Here is a 12685-nt window from a genome sequence, read left to right as displayed (position 1 = left end):
AAGCTCCTTCTTATATGCTGTAGATAGAGGCTTAAAGTTAACTATATCTAGTAGCTAAGTTGTTTAAGTTAAGTAAGGGGAAAGGATATATATTAGAATCTAATTATTATTATAGTACCTGATAAAATTAAGCGTTAGGTATAATCTGTAGCTATCTACTATTAAAAGCTAATAGGATCTCTATACTTTCTTTTTAGTGTAGCAAGCAGACACTTGCTTAAGCTAGGTAAGGCTAATGTTATTATTAGTCTAGCTAGTAGGGGTTGTAGTAAAGTAGACTAAGTGCTTTCCTAGCTCTATATTCTTAACCCAGCTTAATTGTACTACCTTTCCCTTACCTAGATAGATAAGGCCTAGCAGTAACGCACTTCTATTAGCATAGGTACATATACGCTGGCAAAAGGGTAGGGGGTACCCCGGGGTTAGGTAGGGGTTAGGTACGGTCTGCACGGACCAGAGGTAGGGGTAGGGTAGGGGTAGGGTCTACATGGGGTAGGGGTAGGGTAGGGTCCGCACGGACGTTGGGTAGAGGTAGGGTAGGGGTACCTCTAGCGTGGGGTAGAGGTAGGGTACAGTCCGCACGGACCAGGGGTAGGGGTAGGGTAGGGTAGGGTTTGGGGTAGGGTCTGTAGGGAAGAGGTAGGCCTAAGTAGGGCCCGTAGGTGTCAGCGTGTAACTCTTTAACTAAAGCAGGTATTGCAAAACTTTGTACGACAGAAATGTTGAGCAAGACAAGCGCTTTCAAACGGTCCATATACCGTGAGATTCCGATCAAAACTGGTGGAGCTAGAGCAGTTGTTGTGTAAATCCTAGGTCGTTACAATGTAGGCCTACGTAACAACTGCTCTAGCTCCACCAGTTTTAATTGGAATCTCACGGTATATAGACTGTTTGAAAGCGCCTGTCTTGCTCTACATTTCTGTAGTACAAAGTTTTGCAATACCTGCTTTAGTTAAAGAGTTACAGGTAGGGGTAGAGGTAGGAAAGAGGTAGGCCTAAGTAGGGCCCGTAGGTGTTAGCGTGTAACTCTTTAATTAAAGCAGTGATTATAAAACTTTGTACTACAGGAATATAGAGCAAAACAAGCGCTTTCTAACAGTCTATATTCCGTGCAATTCCGATTAAAACTAGTAGAGGTACAGCAGTTGTTGTGTAAATTCTAGGTCGTTACAATATAGGCCTACGTAGCAACTGCTCTAGCTCCACTAGTTTTAATCGGAATCTCACGGTATATGGACCGTTTAAAAGCGCTTTTCTTGCTCTACATTGCTATAGTACAGAGTTTTACTATACCTGCTTTAGTTAAAGAGTTACACGCCGACACCTACCCTACCTAACCTCTACCCAACCCCTACCTAACCCCTACCTGTACCCCATGTAGACCCTACCCTACCCCTACCCCTACCCCATGTGGACCCTACCCTACCCCTACCCGTACCCCATGTGGACCCTACCCTACCCCTACCCTCTTGGCATGGAATTAGCGTGGGTAGGGGTAGGGTACGGTAGGGGTACATCACGTGATGTACCCTACCCCTACCTAACCCCTACCCTTTTGCCACCGTAGGTACATACTAGCACTAAAATCCACTCTCTATTATCATCTTAAAGTGTTATTTTAACTTCCTTCTTATCCTATCTGCGCTTACTAAACACTTATTTCAATCTACCTACTACTCCTATTATAAAGCTCTTCTTATCTATATTATATATATAGCAGCTCTTAATAGAGTATTTAGTAATCTTCTACTATAGAAGGTTAAAGTAGAGCTTATATTTATTGTATAAGTTAGCTAAGTAACAGGTAGCATCTATAGTGTTAGTCTACTGTAAGGTAAGCTTATTGTTATAGTTGTAGAGAAAGTAAGTAACCTAGCTATTAGAGACTAGATTTTAAGCTATAGATAACGCGAAATTCAGTATTATATCTTATATAGGTAGTAGATTACGCTTAGTAAGCACATCTATATACTTTATTAGCTCTCTCTCTTATTCTAGGTTAAGCAGTTATTAGTTAATGTCCTTAGTCTCCTGTAACGCCTATACGCGTTAATGTTAGCAGGACAGAGTTAAGTAATTAACGCTAAACTTGTTAGCAAAATGCTAATATATAAGTTTTTTGCCTAGTTTTAGCGCATTAATTGCTATAAGCGCTTTGTTAACAGCTACTATAGTTGTTAAGTTACAACGCGTTAAAGTATATACACTACTTTTCCTAAAAATATAAAGTTAAAAGTAGCTAAAAGTAGTATATATAAGGAACCACGTTAGATACTAAAAAAAGTCCTATACTAAAGATACTCTACAGACTAGGGTTTATACTCTAAATTCAAATATTTAAGAGTTCTATTAAAGTTTTAGAGCTTTTACTCTACTCGTAAAAAATATTATTATAGCTAATACTATATATTATAGAATAAAATTACTACTAGCTTATAGATCTATATAAATAGAGTATCTTTCTAATAGAAAGTTAGTCTGTCTTTATATCTACTAATAGTAGAGTTAATTAGCTTTTAAAATAAGAGATTTTGGTGTTTTTACTAGTAAAAAGCGGGCGTTGCGCGAATCCGGGCGTTGCGCGCACAGACACGGTAAGCTAGCAATCTGCTCCGCCCGCCTTCGTGTAGCCTGGTTTGTTTGTTCCGCCTTTTCAGGCTCTGTGGCCTCGCAGTCCATCATTCATTTCGCCCACTCTTACACCTACAAGCATCAGCATGGCCTCTGCCAACGTAATCAGCAACTTTGCGCGAGGCCCACGGGGCTCGTTGAAGCATCGATGCGCTCACTGCGGCACTGGAGACACGCACAAACCTCTTCTCATATGCGCTGGCTGCAAAGCCGTGCGCTACTGTACCAAGAACCACCAAATCGAGCACAGGGCACGGCACAAGTGTGCCTGCAGTGAAATCAATAAGTGTCGCAAGAGGCTTGAGGCCGAAGAGGACGGTGTCCGCAACTCAACGGATCCCATGTGGCCTGGCAACTTGTTCGAGCGGAGTTCCGGGCACTTCTGGGGCGTGCTCCCCACTCGACCATACATGAGAGCTCGATTCGCCTTGTTGAACTCGCTGCGAAAAATGGGAACCTTTGACGGCGTTAAAGAGGGTCATTCTCATCTGATGGACATGATGCGCCTCTGTCGGAGTGACAACATGGGCCTCCGACAAATAATGCCAGCCGTGTTGCTTCAGCTGGATCAAGATCAGGAGTGCTACGACTTCATCAAATGGTATGCTACGGCGGGCCAGGATTCGCACTACGACTGGGGCAACATGGACCTGCCATTCCTGGACGTGAAGAACGCCAATGTCTACGAAGACCCAAGCTACGTCACGGGCGAATACGGAGACCCTCATCACATCACCGCGCTGGTACTGCTTAAGTTGAAGCTCATCCAAGACACCATCAATGTCAGGCTCGTGCGAAAGGTCATTGCGGCTGCGTCTAAACATCTACCCCGAGAGCTTCAGATTCGCATCGAAACTGCTGTGGTCCGCAGCCCATTGTCGACCCACCTTTACAAGCAGAGCTCCGTTAACCTGTTAGCCATGGAACTCAAAATTGCCCGCCACGTCAAAATTCTTGGGGCAAAGCTTACAGAAGCCAACCCCTCCGTAATCTCTGGAGTTCTCCGACCGGACGAGTGGCTTGATGACCTCCCCGAGTATACTTCAGCCGGCTCCACGGAAGAGATGCAGCTTGTCCTTGACTACGGCTATCAGGCGTGGTGGCAGACACAGGGAGCTCTTGAGTTGCTCGAAAATGCTCGGAAGATCGCAGAAAAGGATTCGGCGTATGAGATCGAAGACACACTGAAACATATACGCCTGCAAGGTGATACAAGGACAGGCGCAGAGCTTCTTGACGACATGAGTCTCAATCGCATCTGGGGCTACTTCGATTGGGCAGTTGAGGACGCGGTCAGTCTGGCGTCTGAACGGCCGTCGGACATACATCGCAGGACCAACAAGGAGATGTGGGACGCAGCTGTGAAGGAGGAGGAGGATATGTTCGGCGACAGCGAAGACGATAGTGGGGAGGACGAGGAGGATGCGTTGCACACGAGGGCGATCTTCGCATAACGTGCAAGACCGAACCGCTACTATCTTAAGGTTCACGTGGCTTACTCGCCCTCTTGGTTCGTCCAGATACAGCGCCATCAACTCGACTCTCCAAGGTTGGCCACGTTTCGTCAGCGATTATGATGTCGCTGCCCGCGCGCTACATAAACTTAGAGTTTTATGTATGTACGCGGATCGTCAGTACCCAGCTCCATATCACAATTGAGTGCAGACTGAATTCCATCAACATCAACAGCACCAAACATCCAAGAAACGGCAAGAAGTGCATTGGAGCGGAAGTGAATATGACTCTAGCTTTGTAATAAATCAGGGCGTTAAGAACCTTCTCTCGAGATGTAATGCTAGCCGTGAGATCGCGTCCAGTAACGAGGGTGAAGTTGATGGAGGTGCTTCTTAGAGTGAGGCTTTGCATGCTGTTCTCGCAGAAACTAGCGTATTAGGACATTAGTAGGACTGCGTAGGAAGAACAATGTCGCGTCGCAACGCTTCTCAACACATGGTGCGGGCTGTGTCGACTGCTGTTGCACTAGTGACTGGCCACCTAAAATTGGAGGCGCCTGCAGCGTCCGCAAATGGACCACACGCAACCTCTCTCCGCGGGGCAACACGGTCAGCCGCACATTGGTTATAGAGCCTTGCGTCTCCGCCCGTACAGCCTGCTCAGGCAGAGAGGTGGTGATGGGCCTTAAAGATGAGGAAGGCAGGAATGGCCTATCCTTTGGCATTGATGCCTACTATAGCTGTAGCCCACTCCCAGTTGCCTGGCTGGACTGCCTTTGGCTGACCTCGTTGTTCTGAAGCTGTAACAACTGCTCCTTAGGAGATCTGGCCTATTATAAAGCCTGTCTTGTTAAAGTTATACGTGTCTTTATCCTAGATACTATACTTAGCTTTAGTGTTAGCTACTAGGCTAAACTAGCCCTATAGAATCTTAGGATCCTTACAGAGGGCTCTCTTATAGTTACACTTGCAATTAAACTTAACTATAAGCTCTAGGTGCTGCTTAACAAACATACTAGGCTAGTTTGCGCTGATAGGGCCTAGATTATGCTTAGCGCGCAAAGAATTAGCTATAGTAGCTACATCTAAGAGGTAAGAGGAACATCCTTACGCGTCCAGCTTAGGAACATGTTTAATAATTACTCTCTCCTTATTGTTATCTAGCTTCTGCAAGTTAGCTATAGAATTAGCACGTAAAGGATGTTCTATATATTATCTACTTAGTATAGATTATAGAACCTTATAGATAGCAGCAGCGTTCTACTAAGAGAGTTTTACATCTTATTTAAGAGCCTAAAGCACAATCTATATCTAAGCTTTTTTTAACGCATCTAAATAGAGTTGTAAAGAAGGCATTAGTATGTAAAGAGTAGTTTAGTAGAGGCTTACTAAAAGTAAGCAGCTTACTTAGTAAGTAGCTTGTCTATAGAGTACATTAACTTATTATAATTACTATCTAATTTAACACTAGTATACCTATGCTATAGCTAAATCTTATACTTTAACTAAGCCTAAAAAAGAAAGATATATTGTCTATATACAAAAACAATTTGTCTATATCTATATTAATAAATAAATATTCTAATTTAGAGAGAAGTGTATTACTAGACAATAATGTTACTACTCTATGTTATGGACTGGCCTTAGGGTGGGATGCAATAAGGGTTGATATGGTATTATATCTCTTAAGGAGGTAACACGTTGCGTGTCCTTCTAATATGTCTGTAGGGCATGTAACTGCCCTATCTTACTTAAGGCTTAGACAAGGTCTAAGCCTATAACATACCTCCTTTCCCTATCTCTCTCTAGCTAAATGTATTTTATAGGGTCCTTTCTGCGTTATGCATAGACTAGGGGGACGCTAGTAGCAGGTAAACCCTAGAGCTAGTTGTGTTTGCGTAAGGGTCTACCTCTTAGTAGGTTAGCTACTAGTCTAGTCTGTTGTTTACCTAGGGTGGTCCCTACACACACCTAGGTTGTTTTTGTTTTACCTAGTGCACCTGCCTAAGTTAGCTACTGTACTACTCTATACTCCTACCTAACCTACCTATATTATACCTACCCTATTTTTTTTTTAATACACCTACGCTTAATCTGCAATATCTGTTATTACTTCTAGTTACAGCTATTAGGCTACCAGCTAAGGAGCTAGTAGTCCCCCTAGAGGGGGCGGTTATAGTCTGCTGCAGTCCGTCCCCTCTACCTTTAACATTCCTCTAGTATATTTTTTTCTATAGTTTCTAATTTAGTTGCAGAGCCTAACTATATATATAGAAAGCTTACTGCTGTTGTATAGGCAACTATAAGGTTAAGAGCAATTTAGATAATAAGGACCTAGTCCCTGTCTCTGCTAGCGCTGTCCTGTGCTGCCTATACTACCTCCTTACTATCCTTACTAGTTAGCCTTATACGTGTTCTACTTCTATTATAGGTCTACTTACCTACTAACCTTCTACAGCTAACTATATTCCTAGCGCTAGTAAAATATGCTATACCTGTGCTAAGCGTAAGCGCACTTACGTGCATAATAATAACCTCTTTACTATAAATACTAAGCTCTACTACACCTAGTATAACTTTAAGCAGTACATCTAAGTATATGTCTCTATCCTAGCCCTATATTCCTAACTAATAGTAGTTAAGGTGTTAGTGCGCGCTAGTAATGTTCCAGTATAAGTATCGAAGCATCTCGTTAGTAGGCACATCAGGAAGGATACTTATCATCATCATTGTTAAGGGTCGAAGAGACGGGTGATACGGTAGTTGAATTCCATAAGTAAGTGTTTCTAGTTGTTGTCGTAGGTGTCCTGCCTTAACAGTTCCTGTCAAGGTCTCTTATACCCCTCTGCCGGCCAGATTACGTACACTAGCTAAGCATCCTAGTTCTTACTAAGGAAGTCACCGTGTGCACCGGCACAGTAACGCCTATATTAAGACGCCTAGCACCTAGAGTATAGGCAGTAATAAGGCTAACTAAGGGCGTTAGCCTGTCTTCTACTGTTAGTTACCCCCTTAGCGCCCCTGTAGGTCTTCCTTTCTAATATAACAGTCTTATTAGGCGCCTACTATAAGCATTAGCAGGTATACAAGGCTGCTCTTAACTTAGCCCTAGCTAACCCTACGCTAGTAAAGTAGCTAACTACCTCTTACGCTGCCTATGCCCCTACTAAGCCTAGTACCTAGGTTACCCTGCCTACTACGCTGTTGTCTAGGCGTTATAGCAGTAACTAGCTTAATACATACCTCTAGTAGTTTATAGCTACTATAGGGTTAGCCTTCTAGTCCTAAACTAAGCGCATAAACTAGATAGAGGCAGTCTAGGCCTATACTACTGTAAGTTTTTCTACCTATATTAGGTGTGCAGCTAACTTAATCTAAAGGATGCTATTAACTAAGTTAAGCACCTACTTACTATGCTTTGCTGCTGCCTAGAGTATACTCTACTATCCTGCTTATCCTACTACTACTACTCTAACTCCTCTAATAAGCGTTGCTTATTTATCTGTTAGCTCTGCTTACCTCCCTACTGTTACTACTCTCCTTCCCCTATTAAGTTGCCTACACCCCTGTGCTGTTGCTACGCTCCCTCCCTTATAGAGTTACCTATGCCCCTACACTATTACTATTTCTCCTCCTCTATAGAGCTGCGCATATTTACCTACTATTACTACTTACTATCTGTTATAGAGCTGCACACGCCCTACTACAACTTTAAGGAGATATTACAGCTAATACATAGCAGCACTATTAAGTTAGATAAGGTAGATAATAATAACAACTATAAGGTTAACTGCCGCTGCTGCATTGCGTGGAACTAGGCCTAGAACGTAGCTACTACTGCCTGTTACTCCCTATCTGTTAACAACTCTATCTTTTTTAAGTATTAAGGCTTAATGCTGTTAGTCTAGTAGTATAGAGCCTAAGGTGGCGTTATGCTAACACTGTAAGGTCCCTAAGCTCTTCTACGCTAGGCTGCGTGCTCTACGCAGCATCTCCTAATAGGACCCTATAAGGGTTATTATAAATAATAAAAGTTTCTTCTTCTCTATATCTATTTTTAATATGCTGTATGTGTTACTATAAAGACCTTCTATACTATTATATCCTGTAACACCTCTAGCAGTTCCTATATTAGCTTTGTATATCCCTTCTATTTAACTAGGACCTATAACTTATTCTGCCTATAGGCCCTATTTTCTTTTAGAATAGACTCTACCTCCTATTTAGCTAGGGTTAGGTTATCCTCCTCTAAGATAACTAGCAGGCCTAGTCTACTTTCCTATAGGCGCTGTGTTAGTAACAGGTTAGAAGCTGTACATTCTAGTAGGTCTACATGCACTGTCTTATAGAGGTTACCTAGCAAATCTAGAGTAATAGTTAGAGGGGTAGGAACTGCAACTACTGTATACTGGGCTTATAACTAGTAAAGCTTCTAGCTTAGCCTATTAGTTTTTACATTATAGAGGGAAAACTACACCCTATCTCCTATATAGTACTGCTCTGCAGGCCTATAGCTATAGTCTATTGTGTTCTAGATACGTTGTTGCACCTATACTATAGCTACCTAGGTAAGCTCTATACCTTACTAGAGGTAGTTTAGGAAATAGACTACCTGTCTCTGTAGTGTGTTGTAGCTAACAGTTAGTAGTACTATTGTCTACAGGAGGTCTACATTATAACTATAGAGGAGTAGGTTAGAACTAACTCTAGTAACTAAAGAGTTGTAATTGTTAAGTGCTAGTTAGCAGGCTAAAAGACAGTTAGGCTAGTTATTCTGTTTAAAGTTAACTATAACCTATAGGACTGCCTACACCTCTTAGTTAGCACACTCTGTCCTTCTGTCTGTCTAGGGGTAGTAGGCTGTAGAGAGTAGCTAGTCCACCCCTATAAGGCTACACAACGTTATCTAAAAACGTCCTAGCTAGTCTAAGCTGTAGTCTGTAATAATAGCGCTTAGAAAGCCCTAGAACTGCTACTATATGTTATAGAAGACCTTAGCGCAATATTCTACTATTATAAAAGTTATTACTTTAAGCTACATATACTTAGAGAGGGAATCTATAATAACTAGGAGATAGCACTGTATATTCTTATTAGCCTAAGAGAGGTTAACTATAAAGTCTATTATAATCTAGGACTAAAAACAGTTAGTAATAGGCAATAGCTAGAGTAAGCCCTACTATTAGCGCTGCGATATATACGCGCTAAAACAGTAGTAGTTACAGATATAATACTAAACATCCTATAATATCCCCTTCTAGTAGAAGTTACGTCTAATAATATAGAACGTAGCGTTAGCCCCTAGATAGCCTATTAGGTTAGATTTATGTGCCCTTTAGATTATTGTAGTTATAAGTAGCTTCTAACGCAGAACCTACGTAACCCTGCGCTATAGTAGCGTGCCATAAGCACTAAGCGTGCAATCTGCAATTTACTAAGTAGTCTTAGCCTTAGAAGGGAACTAGCAGGCCCTATTATAGATAGTAGATAGGCGCACTATATACCCTACGTCCTGCTAAATACCTTTATTCTACAGTAATTATATATATATATTAATAAAAAGTAGAGGTATACTAGGGTCTAGTATACTAACTGCTAATACTGAAACTAGGGTTATTATCCTATAGACCCCCCCTAACCTCCTATTGTAGTCCTGTTCCTAGCAGCTTAGCGCATCTAGTTAGGCTGCTAGGCGCCCTAGGCAGAAGCAAAGGTAGAAACAGAACTTTAACAGCTCCTCTGCCTATTAGTACTGCCTCTTACTTAGCCTACGCGCTGTAGTAAAGTACTAGAGGTTCTTATAGTTAGTTAGGATAGTAAACAGCCTAGTAACAGACCCTAATTTAGCTGCCTAGACCCCTAGGCACTTTATAACAGCAGTTAACTCCTTATTATAGATAGTGTAGTTCTATTATTCTGTTATAAGTATAGCAGAGTAATATACTACTAGGTAAAGCACCTTCCTATACTATTAAGAAAGGCAGCTACCTAGCGCCTTACTAAAGTAGTCTGCCTCTAATAGTGTTTCTTACTTAGGGTCCTACTAGGCTAGGACTAGTTCTGTTAAAAATGTGTTCTTTAGCCAGTAGAACGCTACGTCCTCCTCCTGCCCCTACCTAAACAGGATATCCTTCCCTGTAAGTTAATTAAGTAGGGTAGTAATATTAGAGAAGGCTAGGATAAAGTCCTAGTAGAAGTTAGTAAACCCTAGGAAACTGTAGACCCTGCGTAAAGACTATAGGGCTTCCTAATTACAGATAGCCTTAACCTTCTTAGAATTAGGATAAATATCCTTTCTAGCTTCTATAATATATCCTAGGTAGTATACTTTCTTTGTTATAAATATATACTTTTTAGGATCTAGATACAGCCCTACCTTACGTAGGAGCGTAAGGACTCTGCTAACCTTCCCTAAGTAGTCTATCCTAGACCTGCTACTGTAAATAAGGACATTATCTAGGTACACAGTAGCATAGTTGCCTAATATCTCCAAAAGCGCGCTGTTAATGTAACGCTAGAAGGACGCTAGTGCTCTAGCTAGGCTAAATAGGCAGACTAGCCACTTAAAGAGCCTAAAACAGGTGCAGAACGCAGTAAGTTACTTGTCTCCTTCTGCAATATAAATCCTATAAAATACTAAATAGATATTAACCTTAGAGAACTAGCAGGCACCCCCTAGTGTACGCAATATCTCCTTAATAAGAGAAAGTAGGTACTAGTTAGTAATTATAATACTATTAAGTGCGTAATAGTCTACACACATACGCTACCTACTAGAGGACTTTTTAACTAGCAGGACTAGGGCTACTGCTAGGGAAGAGATGGCGTAGATCTACCCTTTGTCTATTAGTGCTAACACCTGTTTCTATAGCTTAAGTAGCTAGTCTCTTAGCATGTTGTACAGAGGGCCCTAGGGTAGAGGCTTCTTCTTCCTAGACTAGTTGCGTTGCAACTATATGTAGTAATCTATCCAGCCCCTATATAGGGGAAGGCTAGAGGCCTTACTCTTATTAAATAGGTCCTTAAACTAGACTAATTTAGGGGGAAGAGGGTCTACCTCCTCTGCCGTCCCTTACGCTCCTAGGGATTAAACTAAGAAGATTTTAGTAATGTTATAGAGGCTTATAGAGACAAACTAGTCCCTAGGCAGGCGCTTCTAGAGCCTATTAGCTAGGGTCTTATTAAACTTAGTTACTAATAGAAGAGCTATATAAACGTTTACTGTATACTATAAGGACTTATAGACTATAAGGTTCCCTACCTATTATATCCTTAGTGTGCCCTTTTCTACGTCTAACACTACTCCCTCTTATTAGAGCTAGGGCTTCCCTAAAATAACATCCTAGCTTAGACCTAGCACTACGTAGGCTACAGCCTGCAAGCGCTACCTATCTAAGTTATACCTAAACAGGACTAAACAGGAGATTATAGACTTCCTACTAGTACCTACTACTTACACTAAGCGTTATAGCAGCACCTTAATAAAGTCTCCTTCTAAGCGCGCAGTAAAGTTATTACTTACTACGCTAAAGTATTTATACCCTAAGTCTACTAGTATATTAGCCTAAATTAACCTATAAATAAATAACAGAATATAGAATAGGGGCTTGTCTATAGAGTCTGTAATAGCTCCTCTAGCAGCCTGCAATGCCCCTACACTAGTAGTCTCCTCTGCTAATATACTCCTACAGCGCTTCTCACTTAGACTTACATTAGAAGCAGCTAGTTTCCCCTATATAAACTAGCCTCTTTCTTACCTAAGATTATTACTGCCTATACTGTAGTTACTACTGCGTTAGCACAATTCTAGTAAATATGTCCCTCTTTACCGCAACAGGTACACAGGTTAGCCTCCTAGCACTGCTAAAATACCTTATTAAGAACCTACGTAGCCTAGTTAGGAGCAGACTACTTCTAACCTCTATACTTAGCACTGCTGCTAGTATAAACTACAGATATAACTATTATCTTAACGTTGCTATCCCTGTTATGCTTAGGTAGCGCCTAGGTAGGGATATAGTGTAGCTAGTTTTCTATAGCTATAGTCTTAACGTCTACAGTAATAGACTTATACTCTGTAATAGCTACATTATAATCTATATAAGTTACTCCTTAGTTTATTACTATATTATAGATATTTGTGTTTAAGGCCTAGCAGAGCTTTAATAGGCGCTATTTGCTGTCCTAGTAGAGGCCGCCACTTTGCACTAGTAGCTGCTTAAACTAGATAAAAAAGTCTAAGAATAACTTGTTAGGGCCCTAACAGACGCTTTCTAGCTTTGCCTAGGCCCTTTCCTAGCTGTAGTTGTTGCTGTAGCAGAATTCTAGGTATGCTACAGTCGCGCGTCAAAAGTTAGTTCCGCGCTAGCGTCCCTCCAACGCGTTAACCCAGCCACCTATACTTTTTGACCGCCTACAACTTCACCACTACCACTCCGTTTCCCTTACTTTCTTAACTATTAGATGCAGAAACGCTGTTTCTTGAATTCTGTAGAGCAGGATTAGGTAATTAGGTAGCTACACGCAGGTGCAGGTACCTATAAAGTTACTAGTTACTTTAGCTATTATAAGCGTACTATCTAAAATCTTTACAAACGTTT

At 41.5% G+C, this 12685-nt stretch overlaps 1 protein-coding gene across 1 annotated transcript, besides 18 other annotated features; it reads left to right on the top strand.

Moving 5' to 3' along the window:
- Positions 1–395: part of a mobile genetic element that runs on past the window's edge.
- A 30-nt stretch (positions 396–425) lies between these two features.
- Positions 426–509: a dispersed repeat.
- A 46-nt stretch (positions 510–555) lies between these two features.
- Positions 556–1333: a dispersed repeat.
- Positions 1022–1434: a dispersed repeat.
- A 47-nt stretch (positions 1435–1481) lies between these two features.
- Positions 1482–1511: a tandem repeat.
- An 86-nt stretch (positions 1512–1597) lies between these two features.
- Positions 1598–2202: a mobile genetic element.
- A 167-nt stretch (positions 2203–2369) lies between these two features.
- Positions 2370–2505: a dispersed repeat.
- A 49-nt stretch (positions 2506–2554) lies between these two features.
- Positions 2555–2597: a mobile genetic element.
- Positions 2598–2717: 120 nt separating this feature from the next.
- EKO05_0003224 (uncharacterized protein) lies at positions 2718–4085 on the top strand (the record flags this gene model as incomplete). The annotated part of the gene is made up of 1 exon (XM_038945430.1): positions 2718–4085. One exon carries the CDS (start codon positions 2718–2720, stop codon positions 4083–4085), a length of 1368 nt encoding a protein of 455 aa, XP_038801033.1.
- A 662-nt stretch (positions 4086–4747) lies between these two features.
- Positions 4748–5527: a dispersed repeat.
- Positions 5528–5708: 181 nt separating this feature from the next.
- Positions 5709–5712: a direct repeat.
- Positions 5713–5874: a long terminal repeat.
- Positions 5713–12685: part of a mobile genetic element that runs on past the window's edge.
- Positions 5714–6749: a mobile genetic element.
- Positions 6111–8084: a mobile genetic element.
- Positions 6750–7003: a mobile genetic element.
- Positions 7003–12421: a mobile genetic element.
- Positions 7522–7571: a tandem repeat.
- Positions 12424–12685: part of a mobile genetic element that runs on past the window's edge.

Source organism: Ascochyta rabiei, chromosome 5 (genome assembly GCF_004011695.2).
Source record: "Ascochyta rabiei chromosome 5, complete sequence".
NCBI classification, from domain to species: Eukaryota; Fungi; Ascomycota; class Dothideomycetes; order Pleosporales; family Didymellaceae; genus Ascochyta; species Ascochyta rabiei.
The sequence above is the reverse complement of the archived record's forward strand: the minus strand, read 5'-3'. Positions and strand labels throughout refer to the sequence as shown.